The sequence below is a fragment of the Polypterus senegalus genome, chromosome 1 (genome assembly GCF_016835505.1).
Source record: "Polypterus senegalus isolate Bchr_013 chromosome 1, ASM1683550v1, whole genome shotgun sequence".
NCBI lineage: Eukaryota > Metazoa > Chordata > Cladistia > Polypteriformes > Polypteridae > Polypterus > Polypterus senegalus.
This window is the reverse complement of record NC_053154.1, coordinates 189,396,239-189,423,436: the sequence shown is the minus strand read 5'-3', so window position 1 is coordinate 189,423,436 and position 27,198 is coordinate 189,396,239. Positions and strand designations below refer to the sequence as shown.

General features: G+C 39.7%; 2 protein-coding genes and 1 non-coding gene across 7 annotated transcripts in view; all 3 read left to right on the top strand.

The window, feature by feature from the left end:
* Positions 1-19,882, top strand: part of eif4g1a (eukaryotic translation initiation factor 4 gamma, 1a) — a 94,637-nt gene extending 74,755 nt beyond the window's left edge. For all 5 annotated transcript variants that reach the window (XM_039765278.1, XM_039765270.1, XM_039765262.1 and 2 more), the window contains 22 exons: positions 3,730-3,928; positions 4,014-4,147; positions 4,324-4,443; positions 4,714-4,887; positions 5,146-5,343; positions 5,452-5,598; positions 6,927-7,163; positions 12,557-12,661; positions 13,146-13,308; positions 15,445-15,545; positions 15,713-15,815; positions 15,937-16,039; positions 16,368-16,669; positions 16,789-16,904; positions 17,112-17,284; positions 17,476-17,601; positions 17,740-17,821; positions 17,906-18,004; positions 18,130-18,264; positions 18,348-18,429; positions 18,530-18,670; positions 18,748-19,882. In XM_039765278.1, the coding sequence (XP_039621212.1) occupies positions 3,730-3,928; positions 4,014-4,147; positions 4,324-4,443; positions 4,714-4,887; positions 5,146-5,343; positions 5,452-5,598; positions 6,927-7,163; positions 12,557-12,661; positions 13,146-13,308; positions 15,445-15,545; positions 15,713-15,815; positions 15,937-16,039; positions 16,368-16,669; positions 16,789-16,904; positions 17,112-17,284; positions 17,476-17,601; positions 17,740-17,821; positions 17,906-18,004; positions 18,130-18,264; positions 18,348-18,429; positions 18,530-18,670; positions 18,748-18,929 (3,222 nt within the window). In that variant the 3' untranslated portion in view covers positions 18,930-19,882. The remainder of the gene's footprint in view (positions 1-3,729; positions 3,929-4,013; positions 4,148-4,323; positions 4,444-4,713; positions 4,888-5,145; positions 5,344-5,451; positions 5,599-6,926; positions 7,164-12,556; positions 12,662-13,145; positions 13,309-15,444; positions 15,546-15,712; positions 15,816-15,936; positions 16,040-16,367; positions 16,670-16,788; positions 16,905-17,111; positions 17,285-17,475; positions 17,602-17,739; positions 17,822-17,905; positions 18,005-18,129; positions 18,265-18,347; positions 18,430-18,529; positions 18,671-18,747) is intronic.
* LOC120520158 lies at positions 4,932-5,008 on the top strand. The gene has a single exon (XR_005631782.1). It is a non-coding gene; the product is annotated as a small nucleolar RNA SNORD66 (small nucleolar RNA).
* A 118-nt stretch (positions 19,883-20,000) lies between the features above and the next one.
* LOC120536792 (alkaline phosphatase-like) lies at positions 20,001-26,379 on the top strand. The gene is made up of 11 exons (XM_039765288.1): positions 20,001-20,537; positions 20,901-21,017; positions 21,092-21,207; positions 21,288-21,462; positions 21,543-21,718; positions 21,803-21,943; positions 22,020-22,107; positions 25,115-25,249; positions 25,333-25,524; positions 25,801-25,920; positions 25,994-26,379. The coding sequence occupies exons 1-11, from the start codon at positions 20,393-20,395 to the stop codon at positions 26,308-26,310; spliced, it is 1,722 nt and encodes a 573-aa protein (XP_039621222.1). The 5' UTR covers positions 20,001-20,392; the 3' UTR covers positions 26,311-26,379.
* Positions 26,380-27,198: the final 819 nt, after the last annotated feature.

Genomic DNA, 27,198 nt, shown 5'->3' with positions numbered 1-27,198 from the left:
ATTTTTGTGCGCTTAATGTGTACATCAGGCATGTAAATGTAGGGAATGAGAACATCTTAAAGTCCCCATTCATAACATCTCCCGAAAACCTTTGGTTTTTTTTTATCCCCTCAAGTGCCTGTCCAAAGTCGTACAATGTCAGCCCGAATCTGTACCGCTAAAGACGGAGTTTCATGCACTAAATAAGCTATAGATAAGAATAAGCAAGCACCATCTCCCCTGATATTTACTATGCGGTGAGGCATTTGTACTCCATCAACATTATTTCCAGAGACATCATTTTGTGTATTTTTCCAGCGCATCGCGCACAAAAGCAAGGGAACGGTGACAGCACCAGAACTCTGCTCACATCGCGTCATCTTGAACCTCAAGCCGCAAGTAGTAAGTCTGTAATAAGCGGAATACCGCTATGCTTTGCACTCACGGGATGGAAGGACAATCCCGAATGCTTTTATCTAGTAGATTGAACTGTACATTTAATTGCACACAACCATTAACCTATGAAGGCACGACCTCTGTAGGAATGTCTTCAGAGGTGGTACAGTATCTTCAGCAGGTGCGTTGTTGTCTTCAGTGAAGGACTAGGAGTAGGCAGTGGGTGTCTGGGTGCGCAGCTGAAGAACATCTTGATAGGCAGTTGATGGCGCTGTCTCTTCATATGCATGAAAAGGCTTTTGTAGGGTATTGCCATCTTTAATCATATCCAAGAGTTTCACCTTCTCCTGGATAGTAAGCATCTTCCTCTGGCGCTTAGTTTTATTGTCAGAAGGCTTAGAAAAAGCAGCACGTTTAGGAGCCATCGTAGGGCTTAGATAAAAGTTCTCAGAAAGCGAATGCGTAGTGACGTAAGTGTGTATGAGAAAAAAATTGTGTGAAGCCATGAAAGTCGAAGCGTGATATAGCGAGGGAACACTGTATTCACTTTTTTGTGTGTTCAGATTTTCCATGTATCAACCAAAAGTTCAAAGTCTCTGGTATAAGCCTTAAATGTTGGAAGTAATGTGGCTAAAAGTTAGAGCTGCCACTTCCTAGATCAAAAAATTTACTCGCCAGGGTCCTCTTGTATGAACAGTGCTGTACGCCCATTTCCATGCTTACATGCTTTCTCATGCCAGCTCAAACCATTGCGTACACAAGTTTGTGGCTCTATTTACTGCTCCTCCGCATCGAGAGAAGTCAGATGAGGTGGCTTGGGCATCTGATCAGGATGCCTCCTGGAGGTGTTCCAGGCACTCAAACCATTGCGTACACAAGTTTTTGGCTCTATTTAGCAAACCTGCGGCACCCAGCATCGAAGTGGTGCTACTGTTCCTGTGTGGTTTCCCTTTATTTTTTAGATTCACATCCTTGACATGGCTTTATCAAATACACTGAAATTAACTGCATATTGTTTTTTAGTTTAAGGCATCTGATTGTAATCAACCTGTAACCATATAATGGTGCACAGAATGGCCAAATTATTCCAAATACCACAGCTGCTTTAGTGTTGTTACTCACAGTGTACCACTTGGAGTATTTTAAACCACTTATGAGTATGGAGTCACAGCTGTACAGCAGCTGATTGGAAAGCTCTAACAGATTGTGTCAAGAGCGGAGAGAATTATCAGGATACAGCTTCTAGCACCTCCTGTCTCAGCCATATGCACATTCTATTTGAACTTCTCACATTCAGCAAATACTTCAGTGCTTTTCCTGTAGGGACCTCGTGGTTGAGAAAGTTTCATCCCAAGAGCTATAAACACACTCCTGTCCAAGTGCTCCCGGTAGAACGGTTTGTACTTAAGTACAATTACCTCACTTTAAATTTGCATTACACTTGTAATATTGCACAACCTGAACCACTTATAGTTTCATTGTATATTTTTCATTTTTTATTGCATTGTTGGTGGTGAGGGTTATTTTACAGTTTTATAGGAAAATAAGTTTATGGAGGATTTGCTTACTGAATCTACTTGTACCATACAATAACAATAAAGAGGTTCAATTTAGTTTAGTAGAAGAGAGCCCGTATTTACAGATGATGACGACTGGCTAGCTTCTAAGTCGATTTAGATTTCCAAGCGCTATCTTCTTGAAGTAAAAGGTGAAATAAAGTATGTTTATTACTTTATACAGAAATTAACTTCATTTAAATAATGTATACTGTTATTAATTAAACATGGACATGGACAGCGGTAGCCATGAACTGGCGCCCTGTTTAAGGGATTGTTCCTGCCTCGTGCCGCATGCTTACTGGGACTGGCGTGACCCTGGATGGTTGGATGGAATAATTAAACGTGTACTATGCAGATATTCAATGTTCCTTGAATGTTTTGAAGAATCTGCGTTCTAAGCTTATAAGTGTCTTGACATTTATTAAAGAGCTGATTATGTGGTGATTGATTACTTGGAGAAAGAAAAGGAATGACAAGAATTGGGGATTAGTATGGTTGAAAGACAGTACCGCTGCATTAAGTTATTTTATCATGAAAATATCAAGTATACATCTTGGTATTTAAATTGTTATAAGAGAGAGGCCATTTAAGAAGCACGTAGTGATTCACACAGGGTACAGAGTGGAACACATAATAGGAAGTATTTAACATGCTACTTTAGTTATGTTGGGATTTAAGAAACTAGTAAACAATTTTAATATGAAGTTTGACGTTCTACTTTAATGACAAACTACTTCATTAAAGAGGAAATTTTAACCTAAAAACACTGTGATCCCCTAATACGCTTCCATTTGACACTGACGATCGACTGCAGATCGCCTTTTCATGGTAACTCCTCAATGATATGCGTTCTGCGTGGTGCTTCGCATACTTGAAAGCCCGAACAGCATGTATTGATTTTTGATTGTTTGCTTTTCTCTGTCTCTCTCACACTCTTTGACATACTCTGCTCATGATGGGGGTGGGTGTGGTGTGAGCAGAAGGACTGTTCGCACACTGGCCTTGAGAATATGGAAAATTCATTTATCGCGGTAGAGTCTGGAACGGATTAACTGCGATAAACGTGGGTTTACTGTATATAGATACAGAAAATATAAGTTTGTGTAATGTGTTCCATTTTCTTCTAAAATAAAAATGTATAAATATCAGAATTGTATAATTATAATGTAAAGGAGTTCAACACACTTGCTGAAATCAGATTTTCAAGTCTTTGATTATAGCACTTGAATTTCAGCGTTGAATTGCAGGTATTTTCAACAATTTAAAAATCTTGCATGGTTTAATTTGGAGTAATGCAATTTAAACTTTATCAAGGCAAACGAAGTCTTGCATTATAACCACTTTTTTCATTATTACCGCATTTATTCCATTAAAGAAATGCTTTCAGTTTGTTACTAGTTAACTATAGTTGTAATAGTTTTAGCTTGTCACACATTTGAATGAGTTAAAAATGAGAGCATGGCATTAAAATGAAATAATTTAAACTATCAAGTTGGAGAATGATTTCTAACATCAAAGACTCTTACAGTACAGAATGTGCAAATTTTGGTTGTAGACGGTTTAGTTCATACATCTGCTGTGACATTTATTAATCAAGGAAATTCTTTTTTTTAAATGAAATTTGACAATTTTTTTTCGTACTGAACTTCTACCCAGTAATACTAAACAAATGCAAATCAACCTGGATGAAGGTGGTTAAATTATCTGGAGAGCATTGCATAATCAAATATAACACTATCTGAGGGAACTAGGGAATTAAGATTCATTATTGTTGATGTCTCCTTAATGTTGTCAGTCACAGAAAGCTGAGCCACCAGCTGAGCCAGAAACTACACCGCAGCCTGTGGCTCCCACACTAGACACTGATCCAGTGCGGGTCTCCCCACCCGAGGAAACTGATGAGACATGGGAGGAGAAGGAAGACAAGCTAGATTCAGAAAATGTTGAGCCAGAGCCACCCAAGTCTGGAGACCAGAAATATCAGTACAAAGAAGGTGTGTCAATGATTCAAGTTAATGCTGCAAAAGGATTTGTTAACTGTATGATCAGTAATTCTAAATTGTTGTTTGCTGTCATCAGAACAATGGAAACCCATCAATCCTGAAGAAAAGAAGCAGTATGATCGGGAGTTTCTCTTGCGTTTCCAGTTCATCTGTGCCAGCATGCAGAAACCTGAGGGTTTGCCACACATCAGTGATGTTGTGCTTGATAAGGTGAATATATTTTGTTGCCAGCAAGATGTCCATTTGTATTTTGTGACTTTTTTCCCAGTTTCAGTGCAGTGATGAGCAGCATAACTGCCAAATAAATAATTACTTATCTGAAGCAATTTAAGCTACTGTGATTTGTTAAAGTGGGGGGGGAAATAAAGCGTTGTTTCGACTTTTAGGCAAACAAGACCCCACTGCGGCCTCTAGACCCCAGTCGTATAACCGGCATGAACTGTGGCCCTGATTTTACACCCTCCTTTGCCAATCTGGGAAGACAACCCACTGGAGGTAGAGGACTGGTAAGCTCTTATTTTTGTACCAGTTTGCTGACAATGATTGGCTTGACCTGCATTATGGTTATGTCATCTCTTGTTTGCATTTGTGTTTGTCTTATTTTTTTATGTAGCTTTAATATAAACAATATCACGGCATTAAAAACATGAAAAAATGCGCTTTTTTGGTCCAACTTGGTTATTGGACAGACATTGAGAGGGACTGAAGCTCTGATTAGTTTAAAATGTCTAGAGTTACTCTGAAGGTTCTTTCTTTGAATCACTTGCCTTATTTAGCCCTCTGGCATTGGGCCAAGAAGATCCCAACAAGGTCAGAGAAAGGAGCCCCGAAAGATCATCCCTAATGTATCTCTCAATGATGACGTGCAACTCAACAAAGCTGAGAAAGCTTGGAAACCAGGAAATAAAAGGTCAAGTAAAGATGAAGAGCCAGACTCGGTGAAAACACAGGTAAGAGGATGACCAGGAAGAATATCTGTTTAATATTTGCAATGCTTCAGTGATGATCTCACTTTAGTGCCATTGTGTCTGGGCCACTGATAACTAGTGATGGATCTGAGGATCTGAGAAGCATCTATTTGACAGAAATCTCATGAGTCTTGTGAAAGATGATTTGGAGTTTGTGTTGTCCAACTTGGCTTATGCCTTTGTTAGTCTGTGTTTTAGTGATTTTTATATATTTTCTCCTTTTTCCCCCATTGTGTTTAGGAACTCTTCCGACGTGTGCGTAGTATTCTGAACAAGCTGACCCCCCAGATGTTTCAACAGCTCATGAAGCAAGTTACAGAGCTAACCATTGACACAGAAGAGAGGCTTAAAGGAGTCATTGACCTCATTTTTGAAAAGGCCATCTCAGAGCCAAACTTCTCAGTTGCCTACGCCAATATGTGCCGCTGCCTTATAACAGTATGCGTATTTGATATCTAGACTTCTTTGCAGCTTCATTTGCTGTCTGCGACTAGCAGGTATCTAATGAGCTCAGATTATATTTAAGTGCTTATTTTCCCCCTGCAGCTGAAAGTGCCCACAACGGATAAGCCTGGAGTGACTGTGAATTTCCGTAAGCTCCTTTTGAACCGCTGCCAGAAAGAGTTTGAAAAGGACAAGGATGATGATGAGGTCTTTGAAAAGAAGCAGCAAGAGCTTGATGCAGCCTCTGGGGTAAATGATTTCACCTTAATTTTGTCCCCATCAATGACCCTCCCCAGCAGACCAAAACCTCACCAATCCCCTCTATCTACTTAAGGAACAAATTTAATATGCCTGAAGTCAAGCCCACTGTTCCTGCAGGTTGCTGTTCTTAAAAATCTTTTGCTCCTTTGGCAAGCAATTTAGGCCTTGCAAAATTGGTATTCTTTGCAGCCAGTGGCACAGGGAACATGTCATTGGTAGTGGGAAGAATGGATTAAACAAAATACCAGAAAATTCTGGAAGGAAACATCACACCATCTGTAAAAAACTAAGTGAAAAAGAGAATGGGTCCTACAACAATATAATAATCTGAAACAAACCTCAAAATCTCCAATGGAGTACCTCAAGAGGTTTTGCCGTGGCCCTCACAGTCCCTGACCTGAACATTATTGAAAATCTGGATAAATCTCAGAAGAGCAGTGCATGCAAGACGGCCCAAGAATCTTCCAGATTTTGAAGCCTTTTGCAAGAGTGAATAGGTGAAAATATTCAAGTAAGAACTGAAAGATTTAACTGGCTACAAAAAATGTTTACTAGTGATGATACTTGCTAAAGGGGCGTGTTACTAAGTATTGATCATGTCAGGTACCAAAAATTTTGCTTCGGGCCCTTTTAAATTTTTTTTGGTATTTTGTACCTGTGAATGTTGGAAGTAAGTGTAATCTTACTTAAAATATTAATGAAATGTATAATTAACTTTATGCCTTTTGGTTCATCTGCTCGCTTAACTATTCACAGTAACTGAAATTTTAGCAAGGGTGTCCAAACTTTTGCCTGCCACTGTATATCCTTTTGAATGTTGCTTGCTTGTATGTGTCTCTGCAGTGTTTTTATGCAGTATGGAAAACATAAGGTGGAACAACCACCACAACATGTGCCATGGGCTTATGAAGTTTTTGTGCACTGCTCCCATAATGGTCTATAAAAAGGATTAGAAGGAAATAGCTAATCAGATACACCCTGGTTATTGTATTTGACTCTGGGTACTACTTTTGAGCTAATCACTGCTCCTCTTTATGTAGTGCCTTAGCCCTGTCTTCTGTGTCAAGGAGGCAAGGAAGTGAGAACATTCTTTTGTCACTAAATGTTTCAACCTTTTAAAAAATTCCCATAAAATTAAGAGTTCTGTATACACACTTGATAGCAACAGCTGTCACTTTTAAACCGCAGGCTTGGTGTCTAATCTTGGTTCATTTAATTCTACAGTTGTATTATGGCTTCCTTTGAGAGGGATCACTTGGTAAATATCTACCGAGTAGGAAAAAAAAAATATATATTTTTTTTTTAATTTCCTCTAGGATGATGAGAAACAGCGACTCAAGGAAGAACTAGAAGAGGCAAAGGATAAGGCCCGTCGACGTTCACTGGGTAACATTAAGTTTATTGGTGAACTTTTCAAGCTGAAGATGCTCACAGAACCCATTATGCATGATTGCATTGTCAAACTGCTCAAGAATCATGATGAGGAATCTCTGGAGTGCTTGTGTCGACTGCTGTCCACTATTGGCAAGGACCTGGACTTTGAAAAGGCCAAGGTAGGGCTGGGGATTGTGCCAAGTCAACTACTGTAAGGGTATATTGTGGGTTTTACATGGACCACATGCCAGCTGGTTAGCATATTCAGTGCAGGCCAATTAAAGGGAAAGGTTTATTTAGAAGTATAAATGCCTGAAGTCATCCAGCGGCTGGTAATCTGTCGTGTCCAACAGCAAGCCATGCCGTCTTGTGAAGTCCGGTAGCCAGTTTGGCTCCCACGGATCAATGTCTGGGTATTCCTCCCACACGATCCTTGCCCGTAGGTGCATCGGCTGCACGAATGCACTCAGCTGGCAGCTGATCGTCTGGTGTCCGTTCAGCGGATGCCAGTTCCTCTCTCTTGCGTGAAATCCTGGGGCCTCATGCATAATGCTGTGCGTAGAACTCGCACTATAACATGACATAAGCACAAAAGCCGAAATGTGCTTAACGCATAGAAAAATCCAGATGCATAAAATCTGTGTTCGCCAACTTCCGCTTTCTTCCACTACATAAATCCCGCTCAGTGTGAAAAGTAATGCTCATGCATGCGCCTGCTGTCCCGCCCCAACTCCTCCCAGAATTATGCCTCTTTGAATATGCAAATCAATACAAATAGCCCTTAAGCTCAGTGTTCTGTGAAAAGACAATGGGAAAAGCAAGAGGGAAAATGGAAGAATTTCAGCGAATGCCAAATGGAGGCAAGGAAAAACGTACTATTTGTTGGTTTAAACCAAGAGTTCCTAAACTTTTTTTGGCCACAGACACAGGGCTGTGGAGTCGGTAGATAAATGCTCCAACTCCTCAGTGTCTAAATCTTCCGACTCCTCTGTATGTATATACTATGCTAATGTATTTTCTACATCCATTGAAGGAAAGGAAGGCAACATACATGTCATTTCACCACAGAACTACTGGCTAGGAAGCCAACACTCTACTATAATGCCAGATTAAAGACAAACAATGAAAACAAGGTTTTGTTTGTTTTTTAAACAAGTGTCTGGATAGTAATAGCAGGCATAAAAATCAGGAACAGGAAATGTATTGGATCAAAAATACAAACCACATTCTTTGGTAGTTTTTAACTTTTAAAACAAAAAAAGCTTAACTATATGAACTAAAAACAATATCTGGAAAACCTATATTAAACTTGGAATACAGTTATAGTTAAAGGAAATCATGAATCATGTTTGAATCCCATAGTCAGGTTTAAAGTTTAAGTTTATTCCTTTCACTTATACAAGTGTCTCTAGTCCTGCAAAAAACATTTTACCTAATTATCAGCGTGAGTTCAGGCCCCCAAATACGCAGCGATCCGTGGCCGATTTTGCCACCGACCGATGTGCGTGTACAATAGCGGCAATTGATTGGCGGCCGCAGATTGCGGGTGTCCACATGGACAGGCAGATCCAGCTTGCTGAAAATCTCGACCACCGCCCCCATCCAAAGTAATGTGATGCCTCTGTCTGCTGCAGTGGCTGTCTCCTCTGTCAGCCAGCCGGAAGTTTAGTGCATTGTGTCACTCACCGGCCAGCTGATCAGCAGAACGAGCCTCTGCTGGAGACAGGTAGGGAGATCTGTGTTCTCGGCTCCATCGGCCCCCTTCACTAGCGCACAGCGAAGGGGAGCCGACGGAGCTGAGAACACACCAGATGATTTTTTCAGGCGTTTGAAGCGTGATGACTCGTTGAACGGCCGAAAAATCGGCAGTGCATCTGTAAATGTATGGGGGGCTTTAGGCTAGGTTCACAGTTCCCTGTAACAGTGGAACACGACACAATGGAAAGCGGTGCCGCACCTTACCTGTGCATTACGTCCCATATAGTGACGCATACAGTCAATGAAAAGCATGCTTCATAGTTACTTGACATGTTCTTTTTGTGGTAACATTATGCACTGCATGCATTGGGCTTTATTCTTACAGCAGAGAAGTAGTTCATTATGACTGTTTGTGAATTGGGACATTTCAACTTACTTTTTTAATTCCCATTTAAATTTAGTAGGAGTCGGAGCCGGTTAACTTTTTTCCGACTCCAGGTACCCAAAATTGTCTCTGATTCCTCGACCCCGACTCCGACTCCACAGCCCTGCACAGACCCCTTTACCAAAAACTTAAAACAGTTTAAGACCCCCTAGTCATTTACTTTACTCAAATTAATGAATTTGTACAGTACTTGATATTAGATATTTCACTAGATATAAAACTTTTCATTTTAATCACTTTGAATTAATGACTGAAATAGATAAAAGGACTATCGAATATGGCATTATCTTGTGCAACATTTAATATCGAAACCTGCACTAACGAAAATTAAAGCAAAAAATACGAGCAGTTTTTTTTTTTTTTTTACATTTTTGTAATTTATAAAATATGCAAATTCAAAATAAGTTCAAATAGTCCAAGCTGTACTGTCTGCATTTCTTTTTTGGTTCAGTCATATCTGAAGAAATGAAAACTTTTATGAACAATTTCGACAGCCCCTGTGATTAAAAAAATGTATGTACTTGAAATGGAAGATTTTTTTTTTTTTTTTTTCAAAGTCAATTGCATAAACTGTGTCCTTTTGATTTTCTTTTTCTTAGTACTGCTCCTCAATAAATTATATTCAAAGTTCAAATCACAAATAAGTACATGTCACATCAAACAAACCAATTTATAGTGTTTTATGAAAGCATGACCATATAAGACTGAGATTCTGCTAATATCGAATATCCGTCATCTCGTCCCACCGCAAGAAAGTGCGGACATGCCATGGTTTTTCATGTCTGCACTTGCTTTGATACGACAATGCACAGACATGTTTGTGCTAAATGTATTTTCATGCATTCTTACGTGTGACTCTTTTAATGACACATTTTACATTTTAGTTTTGCAAGTTTGGTATGTAATGTGTTTTTATCAAAAAAGTGCTTGTTTGAATTATTTTACTTCTTAATTAGGTACCTGTTGGAATCAGATATTTTGAAGCAGTAAACAAATAGCAGTAGTAAGAGGGATCTATTTTTGCTGTCGTCATCCCCCACATTTTTTTATTGAAACTATCGACCCCTAGAAAGCTCTATGCTCGTGGCAGCCCTGGGCAGAGAAAGAATCAGTGGCCCCTTTGCCCGCCAATGTCCATATGTTATCTTGTGCACAGCGGATGGCCACGTCCATTGCGGACACTGCATAACCGCCTCGTGCTCGTGACACAAGCATTTAACTTTTGCCGAAATTTGCTGCAGTGTTTTTAGCCGTTTCGTTATTTTCTCTGTTTTATATTCAATGTATATTGGCTTGGCGGCCCTGTGCAGGTGCACAGTTTGCACATGCCTAAGGCTGCCCCTGCAGTATTGTCTCTTTCAAATGTACTAATCTCCAATTCTTGTCCTTCATTTTCTTTCTCCAAGTAACCAATCACCACACAATCAGCTCTGTAATGGACGTTAAGCCATCTGTAAGCTCTGAGCGCAGATTATTCAGAACTTTTAAGAAACATTGAAATATCTTCATAGTACATGTTTAATTATTCTATCCTCCTCGCCAGTCCCAGTGAAGCATACAGTGCCAGGCAGGAGCAATCGTGAGTGGAGCGCCAGATCCTTGCTAGCATAGCAATACCGTGTCGTTTAATTAACAATATAGATTATTATACAGATAAAACTAACTTCATTTAAATAAACATATTTTGCTGCATTTCATCTTAAAAATATCGTTCTCATATGTTAATACACTCTTTATAAAGTTGCTCAGGTTGTGCAATATAACTGTACTGCAAGTTTACAGTGAGGTAACTGTGCTAATAAGTACTAACAGTTCTACAAGGAGCAGTTGATGGACTGATTGACTGCGTTTAGAGTTCTTGGGATGAAACTATTTCTGAACTGTGAGGTCCGTACAGGAAAGGTTTGAAGCGTTTCATATGAGAAGCAACTCAAATAGGAAGCATGGCTGAGGCGGCGTGTGCTTGATGCTATATACCGTTAATTTTCTTTCCGATCACCTTCACCGAGTGGTGCAGTGAGAGTAATATGGAAAAAGATGATCCGCTGTGGCAACCCCTAACGGGAGCAGCTAAAAGAAAAAGTGCAGTGAGAGTAACAATGCCAAAGCAGCTATGGTATTTAGAATAGTTTGACCATTCCGTGGACCATTATATTGTTACTGGTTAATTACAATCGGATGTATTAAACTAATAAACAATATGTGGTTAATTTCAGTGTATTTATAAAGCCACATCTGGAAAAGAAAGGATAACCACACAGGAACAGTAGCACAGCTTTGACGCTGGGTGCCACCAGTCTGCAAAACCAAGCTGAGAACTTGCGTACGGCAGGGTATGAGGTACCGTGGAAATATGCGTGGCTTTACGGCAAGTTTAGGTTTTATACATAGTGATTTTAACTTGGAAACATTCTTACGCAACATTTCTGTGCGTACGCACAGTTTCTACATGAGGCCCCTGATCACTGTCAACAAAATCAGATTCTGAAAAATCAGAGTCCGAATCTGTGATAATGCTTAAAACATCGTCTGCTGAGTATTTTCTTTTCTGCACTCACTTTGCTCCCTCGTGTGATGTCTGCCATCATTCGTGTGTGTGAGTTAAGAATTGCGAACAAAGGCAAGGATTAGATGCCGAGTCAGTGAGTCTAACATTCCTCCAAGCAGGGAATGCCTGTGACGTAACTGAGTTTTGTCGCCATTAACAGCTGATTGTCACCCTCTACCCCGGATGTCGACTTTTGTCGACATGTGCCGTCAACCCCTCCTATAAGCCATTATCAGCAAAATGAAAAGAATAAATGCTTGAAATATATCACTCTGTGTAATGAATCTATATAACATGAGTTTCATTTTTTGAATTTAATTACTGAAATTAACTTTTCGATGATATTCTCATTCATTAAGATGTAGTTAGTTGCAGTAACAGCTTAATGTAATCATAATCCTAGCCAAGGCTTTGACTGAATTTTTTTTTTTAGCTATTCAACATGAAAAACGCACTTGTTGAACTATTCAGTTCCAGTCTTAAAGCGTTTGTCTTCGAATTGCTATTTATGCAACTGCCAAGAGACTATCAATCTGATGGACAAGTGCATTTAAACTTGCAAAAGTTCATTTATTCATTTTAATTGGATACATATGGGAAAGCAGCATTTTACTTTATGTAGATGTATATAAGTTAGAGAGGTGCACACATACTTTAGATGCATGTATGAAGCTCATAAAATGTCTGGAAGTAGTAATACTCCCAATTAAAAATGTTATGTTCTTGCTCCACTTGATTTATGTTGATCTGAGAAAACATTTATATTTTTATGAGGAACGGAGATGATATAATCTGACATTTGGATTGGATAAAATGACACCCCCCACAAGCAGAAGCCGTTTTCCCAAATTGAAGTTTCATTCTAAACTTTTATTTTACAGCCTCGCATGGATCAGTATTTTAATCAGATGGAGAAAATAATCAAGGAAAAGAAGACTTCTTCTCGTATCCGTTTCATGCTTCAAGATGTGCTGGATCTGAGAAGGGTAGGCCTTTTTTATTTATTTATTTTTTATTTTTTTAATGCCTTTAAGGGAACGGGTTAAGTGAGGTGCCGTTTTTATAAACAAAGTGACAATTGTCATAATCTTGACTTGTGTGGCCTTACGTGTGTGTTAATGTAATTGTACAGATTCATAATGAAGGGGAAATTTCTTCTTTGCAGGGCCTTTCTGTGTACCGTAATGAGAAGTGTGGTTTAGGAGTGGATTACTGATGAGATATATTGCAGAGTTAATATTAATACACTTTGACTCATTTGCTAGTTAATGGAGAATTATTTCAATTTATGCAGGTAATACATGAAACAAAAAGTACATATGGAGTAGTTCTGGCACATTAGCAGAAGCTGAAACAGTATTTATAGAGTGAGAAGCAAATATTACTCCCCTGACATTTACTGAATTATCATAAAGGTAGCAGGACAAAATTGAAAAGTTTTTAAGTCTGAATCCTCCTTCAATTTGACAGAACAACTGGATTCCTAGAAGGGGAGATCAGGGCCCTAAAACAATTGACCAGATCCATAAAGAAGCAGAAATGGAGGAGCACAGAGAACAGATCAAGGTGCAGCAGCAACTGCTTTCTAAAAAGGACACCCGAAGGGGAGGATCTGGGGGAACACATTCTTCAGGTGAGAATTTTGGTCAATATATTGCTGCAAAAGAGTTGCTTAGTATATGTTGCAATACTCATTGAACAGGTTACAAAGTCTACCTTTTCCAGGCTTCTGGGTTGGAAGAGATTGTCAATGTGTTATCTTAAACCATTTTTGAGAAGGTTTATTTTTAAACTGTACTGCCTGCTTGATGTGGTTACACATGGTTGCGATTGCATCAGTTTGTTTCATGGCAGCAGTACCCTTTTTTGGTAATTTTTCCAAAGGTAAAATTCTCCATGCATGAGCATCCTGACACCTAAGTACTGAATTTTTTTGTATTTTTATTTATTTAGTTTTTTTTTAATAACTATAGTATGTACACTGTTGAAACATGCAAGGCTGTGAATGAAGTCTAGGCTCTGTGTATTACATGTTTTGTCATTGCTCACATCACTGCGACTCATTATCTTTTTCCAGTACATCCCCACCTTGTTTTAAAGGGTCAGTTGAGGCATTTACCTTTTGTGAAGCGTAAAGGATGCCAGTCTGGCTAAATGTATGATGATTTCATGAGGGACATTATAACAAGATGCCTTAATTAAAAAGCACTTGTTGCAACAGTTCTGTCTCTACGTTCTATGGCAACAAACTGTTTATTTGAAACCACCGAGTAGTTTTATGTCTGGGCAATTGAACACTCAACTCCTGCACCCTTGTCTGCTTTTTCTGTGACCAAGACTCTTGTGTAGACTCATACAGTGTTCTTTCAATTTGTGTTGTCCCCGGCCCACCCTTCCCTATTCCGTCTATCTGCATTTTTAAATTTATATAGTTATTTACTAATTTTTTTGTGTTGCTGTGCCAAAAAAAAAAACCTGCTTTGTACTGCCATATACTGTGTTGCTGATGCATGATTGTTTAGATGAAGCTAGCATTAAATAACCTTTCATTGTAGAATAAGGTATATTGACATATTAAATTGAAATGCATGAAGCAGTTATCGGCATGCCTCCTGGTGTGGCAAGGTTATTATTTCTTTTAACAAAACCATATGAAAAGCTCTGTAGAAGACAGCTTTAGAATGGCATTGTTGAAGAAAACTATATTGGAAAGTTCAAGTTTTCAAAGAAGGATCCATGATATGAACAAAACTGACCAGCATGATTGACCTGTTCTGAAGTGTCATTTAAAACTGAAATGTATAATCACAATATTTAAACTTCAGCCTTGTACTTGAAATTTTGTTATTAACCCATTAAGAAATTGAAAACAGTAAGCCAAGAAAAGTTTCAGTAAATATTAGAATAGTTTTTGGCTTTTAAAGCTGACACCCATTTGTGTGTGCTTAAATTAAAGAAAGCAGCTACATACTTTAAGATATTTTTGCAGATTCTCCATTCCTAAATATGAAAGCTTTTGGAAAATTAAGCTATTTTTGAAGCATTTTGTAATCTTTGTGTTATTTGTCTGTCTTCTAACAAATAAAACATTTATTGTGTCTGGTGCCTTCCTGCAGGAGTGTAATTGCAGGCTATATGTATAATATACATCTTTAAACACTATACCACTTCCACTTAATGTTCTCAAAAGCTTTGAAAACCCACTGACATGACTGTTCATTATTTACTTGATACCTTTGGGGTAGTGGGACATGCTTTTTTGTGATTGTGATAGTTTTACATTTCTATGCTCAATGGTAATAAGCATTTTATTAATCTAATCTATCCCATAGTTTGCTGCTCAGTTTAAAAAAAAAAAAACAAAAAAAACCTTGAACATTGTTCTGTGAAACTCTTAAAATCCCTTAAAATGATCATTTTCTACAAGTTAATGAGTAAGTTACTAATAAATGCAAACTAGTGTTTTTAAGCTTAAAGCTGGTATATGGTTTTACTGTGAATGTTTTGTTCATTTTTATAACCTGATTATTACAATACCATGTTTTTGGTGCCTGGAACACATTTCTACAAGTTTAAGTATATAACAGGATAATCCAAAAGAGAACTCAATGCAGCCTTGGAAAGAAGGATTTTTGCAAACATGATGAATTTGCTTAACAGGATAATTGGTGTTGCAGAGGGCTTTTAAATTCTCCAGTTTTGTTTTAATTCAGTTCTACTGCTTTATGTGGTTGTGGGCAATTTTATAATTCATTTGCTTCCCCCTTAGTGGGCAGAATCAGTCAGCCACAAGATGAGGGCTGGAACACGGTACCTATCAGCACCAAGAACCGTCCAATTGATACCAGCCGCCTCAGCAAAATTACTAAGGTAAGTGTAGAGATTACTGTAAGAGCAGGAAAGAATTGAAATCACTTCATACTCTAAAGTGTGTTTTGACTTGTTCACACAGTATGAGTATAATTAGAAATAAACAGTAGTTAAGATTGAAGAATGCTTCCATATTGATTTTTTACTTCTTTCTTTGTATATTACAGCCTGGTGCATTGGATTTTAATAATCAGCTGCTGGCACCTGGAGGTAGACTGAGTTGGGGAAAAGGCAGCAGTGGAGGCTCGGGAGCTAAGCCCAATGAACAGGGTTGGTGTTATTGTGAAAAATTAGTTATGGTCTCAAAGCTTGTTGTTGGTTTTTTTTTTTTTTTGTTCCTTGTCTTATAGAACTGCAACTTAACAGTCATCTGTCTTTTTTACTCTATCAGCCCCAGAGCCAGGGAGGCCAGCAACAAGTACGTTGAATAGGTTTTCTGCCCTGCAGCAGTCATCTTCCTCAGCAGAAAGTGACTCGCGCAGAGTTGTGCAGAGGTGAGTAGAAATTTAAAAAGCTTGGAATTGTTCTTAAGAGACTGTCAGCCTGAGAATTAATATTTACTGAGCAATTAATTACCTTGAGACAAAAAGAATGAGAGATCTTGTTTTCCTTTTAAAACTTGGAATGTCATTGACATCCTTTACTTAAAATTGTCATGGTGCATTCCATTGGCAAATTGGTTCAGAAGCACACAAATCATTGACAGTGCTGAAACTTTTTCCCTAAAACATTTTGGGACAGTGTGTCAGTGCATTGGAAAATTGCATTTATCTGCACAGGGCAAACCTAGTTTTCTTACCTGTTGTATGTTATAAATTTTAGGAGCAGCTCAAGCAGAGAACGCAGTGATCGGTATGACAGGGGAGAGCGCAGTGACAGGTATGATCGAGGAGAGCGCTTTGACCGTTCAGATAGGACTGATCGCTTTGAGAGAAGAGAAGGTGGGGAGAGGCAAGCAGACAGAAATAGACCGCCAATCACTAAAAGAAGCTATAGCAAAGAAACTGATGATCGAAGCCGGGAGAGAGAACACCGTGGTTCCCAAGACCCCTTGCGCAGGGTAGCAAGTATGACTGAAGAGAGAGACCGCAGCAGCCGGGAGCGAGACAGGAGTAAAGAGTCAGGTTGGTATAAAATTTTCTGGTAATGAGTCATTTCTAGGTGACTCTTTGTTACTATTCTTCCAATGTATTAAACAAACAATTACATTTGATTAAGTCTGATTTGGACCTTGTCTTTACAGCTAAGAGAGAGTCTGTTGCAACACCTGTTCCATCAAAACCAGCTTTGAGTGAGGATGACATGGAGAAAAAATCAAAATCCATCATTGAGGAATTTCTGCATATCAATGATATGAAAGTGAGTTCTCTTCCTGTACTATTTGTCCACCTTTGATAATGGGGTGATTCTAAGCAGTGTGCACCCCCAATCCAGGGATATTAAACAAGGTTAGAATTCTTCCTAACTTTAAGGTCTGTACTTCAAAAATATTAGGTAATTAGATTGGGGCCCAGTCATGTGGCTGTTTAGGTACAGTTTCAGGCATTCTTGTTTTCCTATTTGTAGGAAGCTATGCTTTGTGTCCTGGAGATGAACTCTACCTCGCTACTCTTCATCTTTGTACGGCATGGCATTGAGTCAACATTGGAGAGGAGTACAATAGCCAGGGAGCATATGGGCCTACTGCTGTACCAGCTGGTCAAAGCGGGAACATTGACAAAGGAGCAGTATTATAAAGGGTATGCCCTTTAACATTTGTATGAAACATACGGTGAAGGGTTTGAAGGTTGCCTACATTTCTTACTGTTGACCACTGGTTGATTGATTGGGAAGTTTTTTGTTGTAAAGTTTGTGAACCGAGTCCTGTATCTCAGGCTTTTATTTAGTCGTCAAGGTTTCTGCTGTATTTAATGTCTTATTCCTTTAACAGTCTGCAGGAAATACTAGCCGTTGCAGAGGATATGGAGATTGATATTCCACACATTTGGTTATACCTGGCAGAAATAATTACGCCAATTCTTCATGAAGGGGGAATTCACATGGGAGAACTTTTCAGGTACTATTTCTCTCCACTGGGCTTTATTGTCCAGTCACTACTTCTCAGAAGTGTGCACCCTTAAATGATTTTAATAATCGAATACATGGTGCTTGTGTACACTGTCAGTGTGTTACACTGTAATCATTTTGTTTGTAGGGAGGTGACCAAACCGCTTGTGCCACTGGGCAAGGCTGGCCACTTGCTTGTTGAAATCTTACTGCTTCTCTGCAAAGAGATGGTAGGTTCTTTTACCATGTGTTTATCAAGGGAAAGTTTTAAGGTAGTTAGTAATGTCTTCTAATTGAGTATTTTTTGCTACCAGAGTCATAAAAAGGCAGGAGCCTTGTGGCGAGAAGAGGGACTCAGCTGGAAGAACTTTCTACCAGAGGATGTGGATGTAAATAAGTTTGTCACTGAGAAGGTGAGGAAGTAGTCACCATACTTTGTCAAAAGACAAATAACTGATCACAAATGATTGAGTGTCTTAAGAGTGTCAGGGTCTTAATTGCAACTGCAACATTGTGTTGTGTCTTGGTTTTTCAATAGAAAGTAGAGTTCACCTTGGGTGATGATAGTGAAAAACCCAGCAAAAAAGAGTTGTCCTCTGAGGAGCTGTGTCGACTTTTGGACAAACTGCTACAGGAGAAAGCGGACAACCAAAGAATATATGACTGGGTTGAGGTAAGGAGCTGTCCTAGAAATTCTTGCCAAAGTGATGTTCAGGAAACCATCCACTGATTTTAAATGGCGATTCTTCTTTCCAGGCTAACCTAGATGAGCAACAAATTGTTTCAAATACGTTTGTCCGGGCAGTGATGACATCAGTCTGTCAGTCAGCAATCATTTGTAAGTACTTCTGTGTGAGGCATGAAACTTTACAGCCACAGGGTCCTGGTGGTGGAAGGTAACTGCGTCCATGACTAAAACCTGAATGTCTGTCTTTCAGTTGAAAATCCTTACCGTGTAGACAGCAAACAGATTGTTCAGAGAGCCAAGGTTCTCCAGAAGTACTTGACAGATGAGCAGAAGGAACTGCAAGCACTCTATGCTCTACAAGCCCTGATGGTCAAACTGGAACAACCACCCAGTAAGTCATGGTGCTTTCTGGTGTGAGGTGTAGCAGGCCCATATGGTTTAAGCTAATGGCTTTGTTTTTCTTTGTAGACTTGTTGCGCATGTTTTTTGATGCTCTCTATGATGAGGATGTAATCAAAGAAGAGGCCTTTTACAAGTGGGAGTCTAGCAAAGACCCAGCAGAGCTGCAAGGCAAAGGAGTTGCACTAAAATCTGTCACTGCCTTCTTCACCTGGCTGCGGGAAGCAGAAGACGAGTCGGACAACAACTAACCGCATGTGCACCTGTGGAGACTTGGTTTGATACATGGCTTGCATTAGGATTAAGGAGTGAGCTGCTTGACACTGCAGCAGCTTGGCAATGCAACAAGCCATTTTCCCCCTTTCTTACCCCTTTGAAGAATGTCTAACAAAATTAAAAAGAAAAAAGAAAAAGAAAAGGACTTGGAAAGAGAGAGAGTGCAATTCCTCAAGTGTTCAGTTTTTTATCTTTTAGTTTTAAATCTCTATAGTTCATGTCTTGTTAATTAAATAAACTAAAGGCTGCTCTTTACAAATGTACAATTAAGTGGCACTCTGAGAGGGTGTTTTTTTTTTATGTACAAGAAGCAAAATGCAATTTGGGGACAGCTCGACATGGCAATCGGACTTTGCAGAAGTGGAATGATGTGCCAGGCTGTTCCCAGGTTTGGACGACTGGGGCCGGATGAACTTGAGTTCATTTTCACTCGATTCCTGCTCATTGAATTCCTACACTATAAGGGGGGGAAGCCCCCGTCTGTAGCGGAAAAATATATATAAAATATATATATAAATAAATATAAATAATCATTAAAAACTTGAAAAGAGAAAGAGATCACACTTTAAATGAGAAACAGTACAGCTCCTAGAATCCTTTCAGCTAGAAAAAAGATTTTAGGACAGTCCTGTAAATAGAATTTTTTTTTTTTTTTTCTCCTCCTCCTCTGAAAACCGCTAATGTAATGCCATGTAACTTTTGCCGCCTTTGGACTTTGATTTCCCGGCATCGGCGGACACTTCTGTATTTATAGTTTTCTCTCCTGAGTTACCATGAGGTGCTTGTAATTATCCACATGAACTCTGATTACAATTTAAATGAAATTTGTAAATACTTTTTTGCTTTAAGTATTTAATTAAAAGATTAATGCCTCTTTTCACATTCGCAACTGGAAAGAACAGAATAAAGATGAATTGCAAATAAAGGCTGTCAGCTTGCTGCAAATTTTCTTGTTCTTTGCCACTTTTTGTGCCTTGAAGTGGAACATGAGTGCTTGTGTCTTCCTATCTGATGCTCGTGTATGTCCTAGTTGTCTGCAGAATGTTCTTGTCCACACAGTTCTTGAAAAATCATCTAACTAATGCCTTGACATGGTGTTAACTTTTTCTCTGGCCCTGCTGCTAAATGAGTGCTTTGCTTGATGTCCAAAGTTTAGAGAAATAGCTGCTGGTAGCTCTTTCTTACACGGACTAATTGGTAAACTTGGTGGCATATAGCTTGGATCAGTAAACGTCCCTCTTGTCGGATTTTTAAATGGGTGGTTCCAGTCTTCAGTATTAGTGCCCATGTTTAGTGTGCACTTCACCTCATCTTGCTCTTTGTCGGCCTTAATCTGTTTACCGATTTGGTCACGCTATACGATAGCTCAGCCAGCATAATTTACATATCATTTGGGCTTTGTTTGGCAAGGTGGGCTGGGTGTGGACTTTCTCAGGTGATGCCTGGACTCTCACACTCCAGATGTATAAAATGTAGTGTAACTCTGTGTGGAGTAAATTGCATTACTATGCTGCCACTACTAGCTCATGTGGTGTTTATCACCAGCTGTCTTATTGGCTTCATCGGATCAGTCTCCTTTCCAGGTAATAACATAGGCAAGGCTGAAAAGGAAGCTAAACAATCACCTTCATTGTTTGGGAAGAAGCAGTATTAAGGATAATGGATAACTGCCATGAATCCTGTCTAAGAAGAACTCCCATAGTGGGTATAGCTGGCAAGGATTGCTAGACAGGTAGTCTCATTGTCAGACTCATTTAATGGTATTTAGTGCACATGTGTGTTGACAGTGGACTTTGCAGTATTAAATTAGAATTTTGCGTGTTAAACCATTGCCGATTCAAAAAAAAATTGTATCTTTTGCTAAACTGAAACTTGAAAGTTGAACGGTCATTTTTTGGGGTGATCAGCCATGTGGGATCTCTCTTCATTAAATGTATGCTCTTCAGATAGTGAACGTCTGCCCAAGTTCTGGTATGACGCAGCAAGTTCCCGCATTCAGAGAAGCCTTCGCTATGAAAACTCTGTGAATACGGCACGGAATATCATCCTGCTCATAGGTGATGGTAAGTGATCTGGCCGGTGCATATTACTTTGTGGGAGCTACCACCACCACCTCCATCTGTTTTGCTCTTTCCAGGTATGGGACTGAGCACCATTTTGTCAACGCGCATTTTGAAGGGTCAGCTACAAGGTCAGTCTGGCGAAGAGTACAGCCTGGCAATGGACAGCTTCCAACACACCTCTCTCTCTAAGGTAAGATGTCCAATTATGCCTTTAAGATGGCTCGTCTGTTGCCCCAGACACTCATTGCTTAGGCTCTCTGTGACCCTCAGACATACTGCACAGACTCTCAGGTTGCAGATAGTTCCTGTGCTGCCACAGCCTTCTTGTGTGGTGTGAAGAGTAACAAGTTTACTGTGGGACTGAGTGCCAACGCCACATACAACCTGTGTAACAGCACGGTTGGTAATGAAGTGCAAAGTCTTTTGTCTTGGGCTAAAGATGCAGGTTAGTGGGGTGGAGGGTTTCTCACCTTTGTTGGTTTTCTTCACTTCGTAACTCTGAAGGTTCTTCCTCTGTATCAACAGGTAAATCTGTGGGCTTTGTGACAACCACTCGTGTACAGCATGCTACACCTGCCCCTCTTTATGCACACTGTCCCAACCGCTACTGGTATTCAGATGCCAGTATCCCAGCTGACCAAAGGAAACCTGGATGTCTGGACATTGCCTATCAGTTGGTTCATAACATTAGAGATATTGAGGTGTTTGAGATGTTGTTAAATACATTATTCATTGCCTCAGGTTTTGCACAAATTAGCATTTGATAGATCTACTGTGCTCTTCAGGTTATTATGGGAGGAGGTCGTCAGCACATGAGTCCTCAAGGGACACCGGACATAGAGTATCCCAATGAGAATCGGTACCAGGGCCAGCGCCTTGATGGGCTCAACTTAATTGACAAATGGAGAGAAATGAAAGGGACCAAGGTTTGCAAAACTCCCTCCTTGTGTTTGGCATTGTACTAGTGTGTTCCAAACTAATTTATTTATTTTTAACTTAAAGAATGCAACCTATGTGTGGCATCGAGATCAGCTGGACAAAGTGGATCCAGAGAGAACAGACTACTTGATGGGTAAAGTATCTAGCAAAGGTACCACCTAGTCAGTGCGTTGCTTGGTAGGATAATGTGCATAGTCTGACTAAAGCATGTGCTAGTTGAGACATGATTTCGAATGGAAGTCGTCCCATGTTGAAATTTCTCTGGCGACAAGTTCTTACATTCACCTTTTCAGTCAGTCATATGTAAGGAGTTGGCTCATTTCTGGAAGTATCTTAAAGCCTACCTTAATGTCAGGGCACTTTTAGGGTGGAAGCTTGTGCAGATATGAAACTCTTGTACTGTACATGTGAATAGAAAAGCAAATATTGAATGGTGATTTCAGAGGGCTGTGTATGCATTTTGGCAAATGCAGTAAATTATTAGCTATGTATGTGTTAAACCAAATGTTTTGTGGCTCTGCAAACCCGAATGAGCTGATGGTGTGTGACCACATGTATATAAGGCTACGTCCAAACAAGCATTCTCACACAACATGGATATCTTTAATTGGGCATGCATTGTGCAATTTTTGACATGATTTAAGCTGCATTGTCTTTAACATTCAGTATGAAGGGGCTTCCATGCCTGATTACATATTATGATTGGACTGTCACATGATTGTCACAATTTAAGTCTTATAGTGGTGAGCAGTTTTTTTTTTTTTTTTTTTTTTGCCTCAGTTTTTACAGTTTTTCTTCAGATTTTGTCAGTTGAATTGCAATGAATGACCTACATAGTGAAAAAATGAGCAGTAAACTGCCAGAAGTTGAAATTTACATTTTAGGTTAGCAAAAACTATAAAAAGGAAATCTCACAATATTTCAAATGGCCCTTCTGCAGGTTGTAACCTATTAGTGCAAAAAATAAATTAAGCCTTGCAAGTTGAACCAAACAAAAATTTGTATTGATGTCCCAACTTCCCTTGATTGCTTCACCTCTGTCAGTCTTAAAGCAGAGTTGGAGCAACTGTTACTACATCATCTATCTACACCCATTAAAGTTGTGAATTCCAGTGATGATGGCAAGAAAACCGCAATTAACAAATGAAAGGAGACGGACCACTATTACTGTGTAGGCCTTTCATTTGGAGGAAAAAAAAAAATTGGTGTGATTGAGTATGGTGGTGTACATAATCTAAAGGCAATTGAAAACTAGGAAGAAACTTTGAGAGGAAGAGATCTGGCCTCTCAGTCGGACCAAACATGCTTGTTTAGTTTGAGCCCTTGCACTGTAGGTTTATTTTTACCTGGTTGTAAGTTTGGAAAAATGTTAAGCCTCATGTCTCCTAACCAACAATGGAATAGGACCATGGACCCTAAATCTTACTCCAATGCATTGCTTTTGTTCATAAAGATCAGTTTTATCTGTAAAAATACAAGTAATAGTTCGCTTGAATTAACTATGGTTTGCATAGCTGTAGTTTATATACCCCTAGAAAGCAATACACCTATGTCTAACAGTCTGTAACCTCATAGGTTAAGGCTGTTTAATAGTGTATGCTCTATGAGAACCTCAGGGACAAGTAGCTGTTTTAACATGAATTGCATAAATGTATTTCATAATAAAACACCAGAGGTTAGGCAGCTTAATGTAACATCTATTATATTTAATTCAAAGCCTATCTACTAAAGAATACTAGCCAAATTGGAATATTTAGATTGTGAATCTCTTTAGGCTGAGTTCCAGCATGTGCCCACAGTAAAAGGGGCTATACCTTTATAGTATTAAAATTACAGTGATACTAGCAGAAAAATAGACAACTTAATAGCAGACTCAACTATATATAGCAGTAGAAACTGAGTACATTTTATAAAAATATCAAAATAAGGAATACTAGAAATGCACATTTCAGAAGATAGAGATTACCACTCTTGCCTTTGGCATTTTAAAAACTTACCCTTTTATACCTCAAAAACCTAAAATTAGTCTGAAGTTCTAGCTCAACCACTGGGACAGTACCTGCCCAAAGATCTGTTCTGTTTGCTGTGAAGCAATACAAAGGGAAGAAGAGGCTGTCTCTTCTGACCTCATAAAACCCTGTTTTACCATGGGAAATAACCCCTGGCGCTGGCTTTATTCATAATGTAATTATAGAAATATTTCTTGGAGATATAACACATCTTTCTCGTCATAGCCTAAACAGATTTTCATAACATTAAGATCAAAAGTCCCTCCGATGATGTTACACATGCCTTAAATATTTAAATCGATTCAAATGATCTAAGAAGATGTAAAAATGGTCGATTGTCCTGTTGTTGCAGTAATAAGTCTTTTCAGTTGCTTTGATCTTGGGAGATGGTCCAACTTATCCTGAAGTAAAGCATTTGTCATGAGATAAAAAAAACTGTTCTTTCCTGTAGGTCAACAGCAGTTTATTGCTGATGCAGATGTAATTTTCTTGTGCCACATACTTGATTTTCCTACAGTAGCACGGGCTGCTGTTATGTGGTGCGAGTAGCTATTTGACCACAAGACTCGTACGAGTAAGCAACACACAACAAGCGAGAGGAAAAGAAACTCCTTTTCCTGCTACTGTATGTTGCAATAAGTTTTTCCTCCACAAAGGGTAACCATTCAAGGAATGAGCAGGGTCCAATCGGAAGAGCCAACTAATACGAATGAACAAATCTGCAAGCGATGGGAGTTCTTAATTTTTAAAATTGTACTTTTTCTCTTCTGTCCACACAGATGCCACATTGGTGTTTTTAAAGTGTATGGCTCTGGAAAGCATTTTCAGAAGTAGCAGGTTTTCATGGATTAAAAATGCTGGTGAAGTGTGGGTGAAAGTGGAGACAAATGTCTGGTTTTTCAACAAAAAAATGTAGTAGTGTGGACAGGGGCCAAATCTACAGAGCTTGAGTGTTTCCTAATGGCATTATGTCAGCAGTTCCTCATATAGACCCTGCTCTCGACTACTGGTTAATGGTGCCAGTTGATAGTCTGTGGGTCATGCTGTCAACTTTTGGGGCTATATGTTGGCATACTGTACACGTGATGGGTAATAGTATTCTAATGTGTGGAAATATATGCTAACCGACCAGATGTATGTTGGTCTCAGGTCTCTTTGAGCCAGGTGATCTGGCCTATGAGTTGGAACGGAATAGCAGTACTGACCCCTCAATTGTAGAGATGGTGGACAAGGCAGTGCGCATCCTCAGAAAGAACACTCGGGGCTTTTTCCTTTTTGTGGAGGGTAAGTTTTTAGTAGGCTCCATTTTGGTCTAACCTCAAATGGAACAATCTCTTCATTCAAGCTTCCTTGTCTTAATGTTGCAGGTGGAAAGATTGACCAGGGTCATCACTCGGGGAGAGCCAAATTTGCACTCTATGAGGCCATGCTGCTCGATAATGCTATTGAGAGGGCTCTTGAGTTGACCGATGCCTCAGAGACGCTCACTGTTGTTTCTTCTGACCACTCTCACACTTTGAGTCTCGGGGGCTACACTGACAGAGGCAACCCAATATTTGGTAAAGTGCTTGATGACACTTGAAGGAGTTATGTTAGTCCATGGACAGCTTAGGCAGTTGGTGAAGTTAGTTTCTAGGGCTACAGATGTGGGAATCTCACTCTACTGATATAAAGAAGCACTGTATGAGGATGGACATAATGGCTAAGGTGGGCACTCCTGCCCCTTCTCCTGTTTTAAGCATATATGGCAGAGGCCAAAGAACAACATCTTTCTTTTCTGTTTGATGTGGAGGTCCAGGGTTGTCTCAGCAACTTCAGATTTCTTTATCCTACAGGCTTTGCCCCCCAGGTGAGCGATGTGGATGGCATGCCCTACACGTCCCTCCTTTATGCCAACGGACCCGGGTTTCGTGTGGTCAATGGTCAACGCTCAAACCCACAGAACCATAGCATCAGTGAGTACAGTCTTTGTGCCATGTTGGCATGCCACTGGAGCTGTGCCTCCATATTTTTACTCTGTCTTGACAGGTCATAAGGACTACACTCAGCAGGCAGCGGTGCCCCTTGTTGAGGAAACACATGCGGGCGAGGATGTCCCCGTATATGCTCAAGGGCCTTGGTCACATCTTTTTAAGGGTACCAACGAAGATGTCTTCATTGCCCATGCCATGGCTTATGCTGCTTGCATAGGCCCCTATAGTTCCCGCTGTGGCCAGATTCCTAAAGTGCCTACCACTGCGATCAAACGTACAACTGTTGCCTACAGCTTGGGGTTTCGCCTTCAAAGTGCTACCTTCCTGAAAACCTCTCTCTTCTCTGTTCTGATTGCTCTGTGGTCCTCTTAAATGGTTGAGATGGCCAGGTCCTCTGTTTGGCCTCTACTAAACCTAATAAAGTTAAAATGTCTTGTTCAAAGTGTGTTAAGTGTCTTTAGTTTCAGTGGTGGTATTAAATATGTTTGATCCAAAGTCCTCTAGATCATTGAGGAGTCCTAGTGAGCAGCACAGCTTAATGGAAGCATGTTGTGTCCATTTCAAGACACGGATTGATTTACAGGTCATCGTATGCAGTTCATGCTACAGGATGCTGGGAAGTAATGCTGTAGGATGACCGAATCTAAAACGGGAGGATGAAAGACTGAACTCGGATTCCTGATGTGGCAAACAAAACTGGTCTTTTGAAATAAACCTGCAAAAACTAAAACAAGGAGGAGTTGCTAAGGATGCTTAAGCTTTATGAAAAGAAATTGGGCTCCCATGGAGTACCAGGGTGGCACAGTGGTTACTACTGATGTCTCACAGCTATAGACCAGGACCATCAAATTAAGCATTTGAACACCAAAAAGTAAAATTAAGCTGGTCACTGTAAATTGTCTTTAATAGCATGTGTTATATAAATCACTCGGTGCTCCTTACGACCACCAGGATGGCAGACGTGACCCACACAAATGTCAAATATATTTCAGCCTCATACCACTTATTTCCAATCGGCAATGCTGCAGCCATGTATTGTTTAGGCCATAGAAAATACCTGTTGAAATAACAAATTCTAACAGCAGCAGTTTTGTATTCCCTGATCCTTTCACTCCTTTAAGAAAAAGGTAATTTTCCTTGCTGTTTCCCATTTATGCTTTTTTGGTTGCAGGCTCCACCCACTTTCATTTAGTCTTCTGGAAGGTTCTTTGAAGAGCACTCTCCTTGCCCCACTCCTGTCATTGGCCTTGCCCCTCAGCC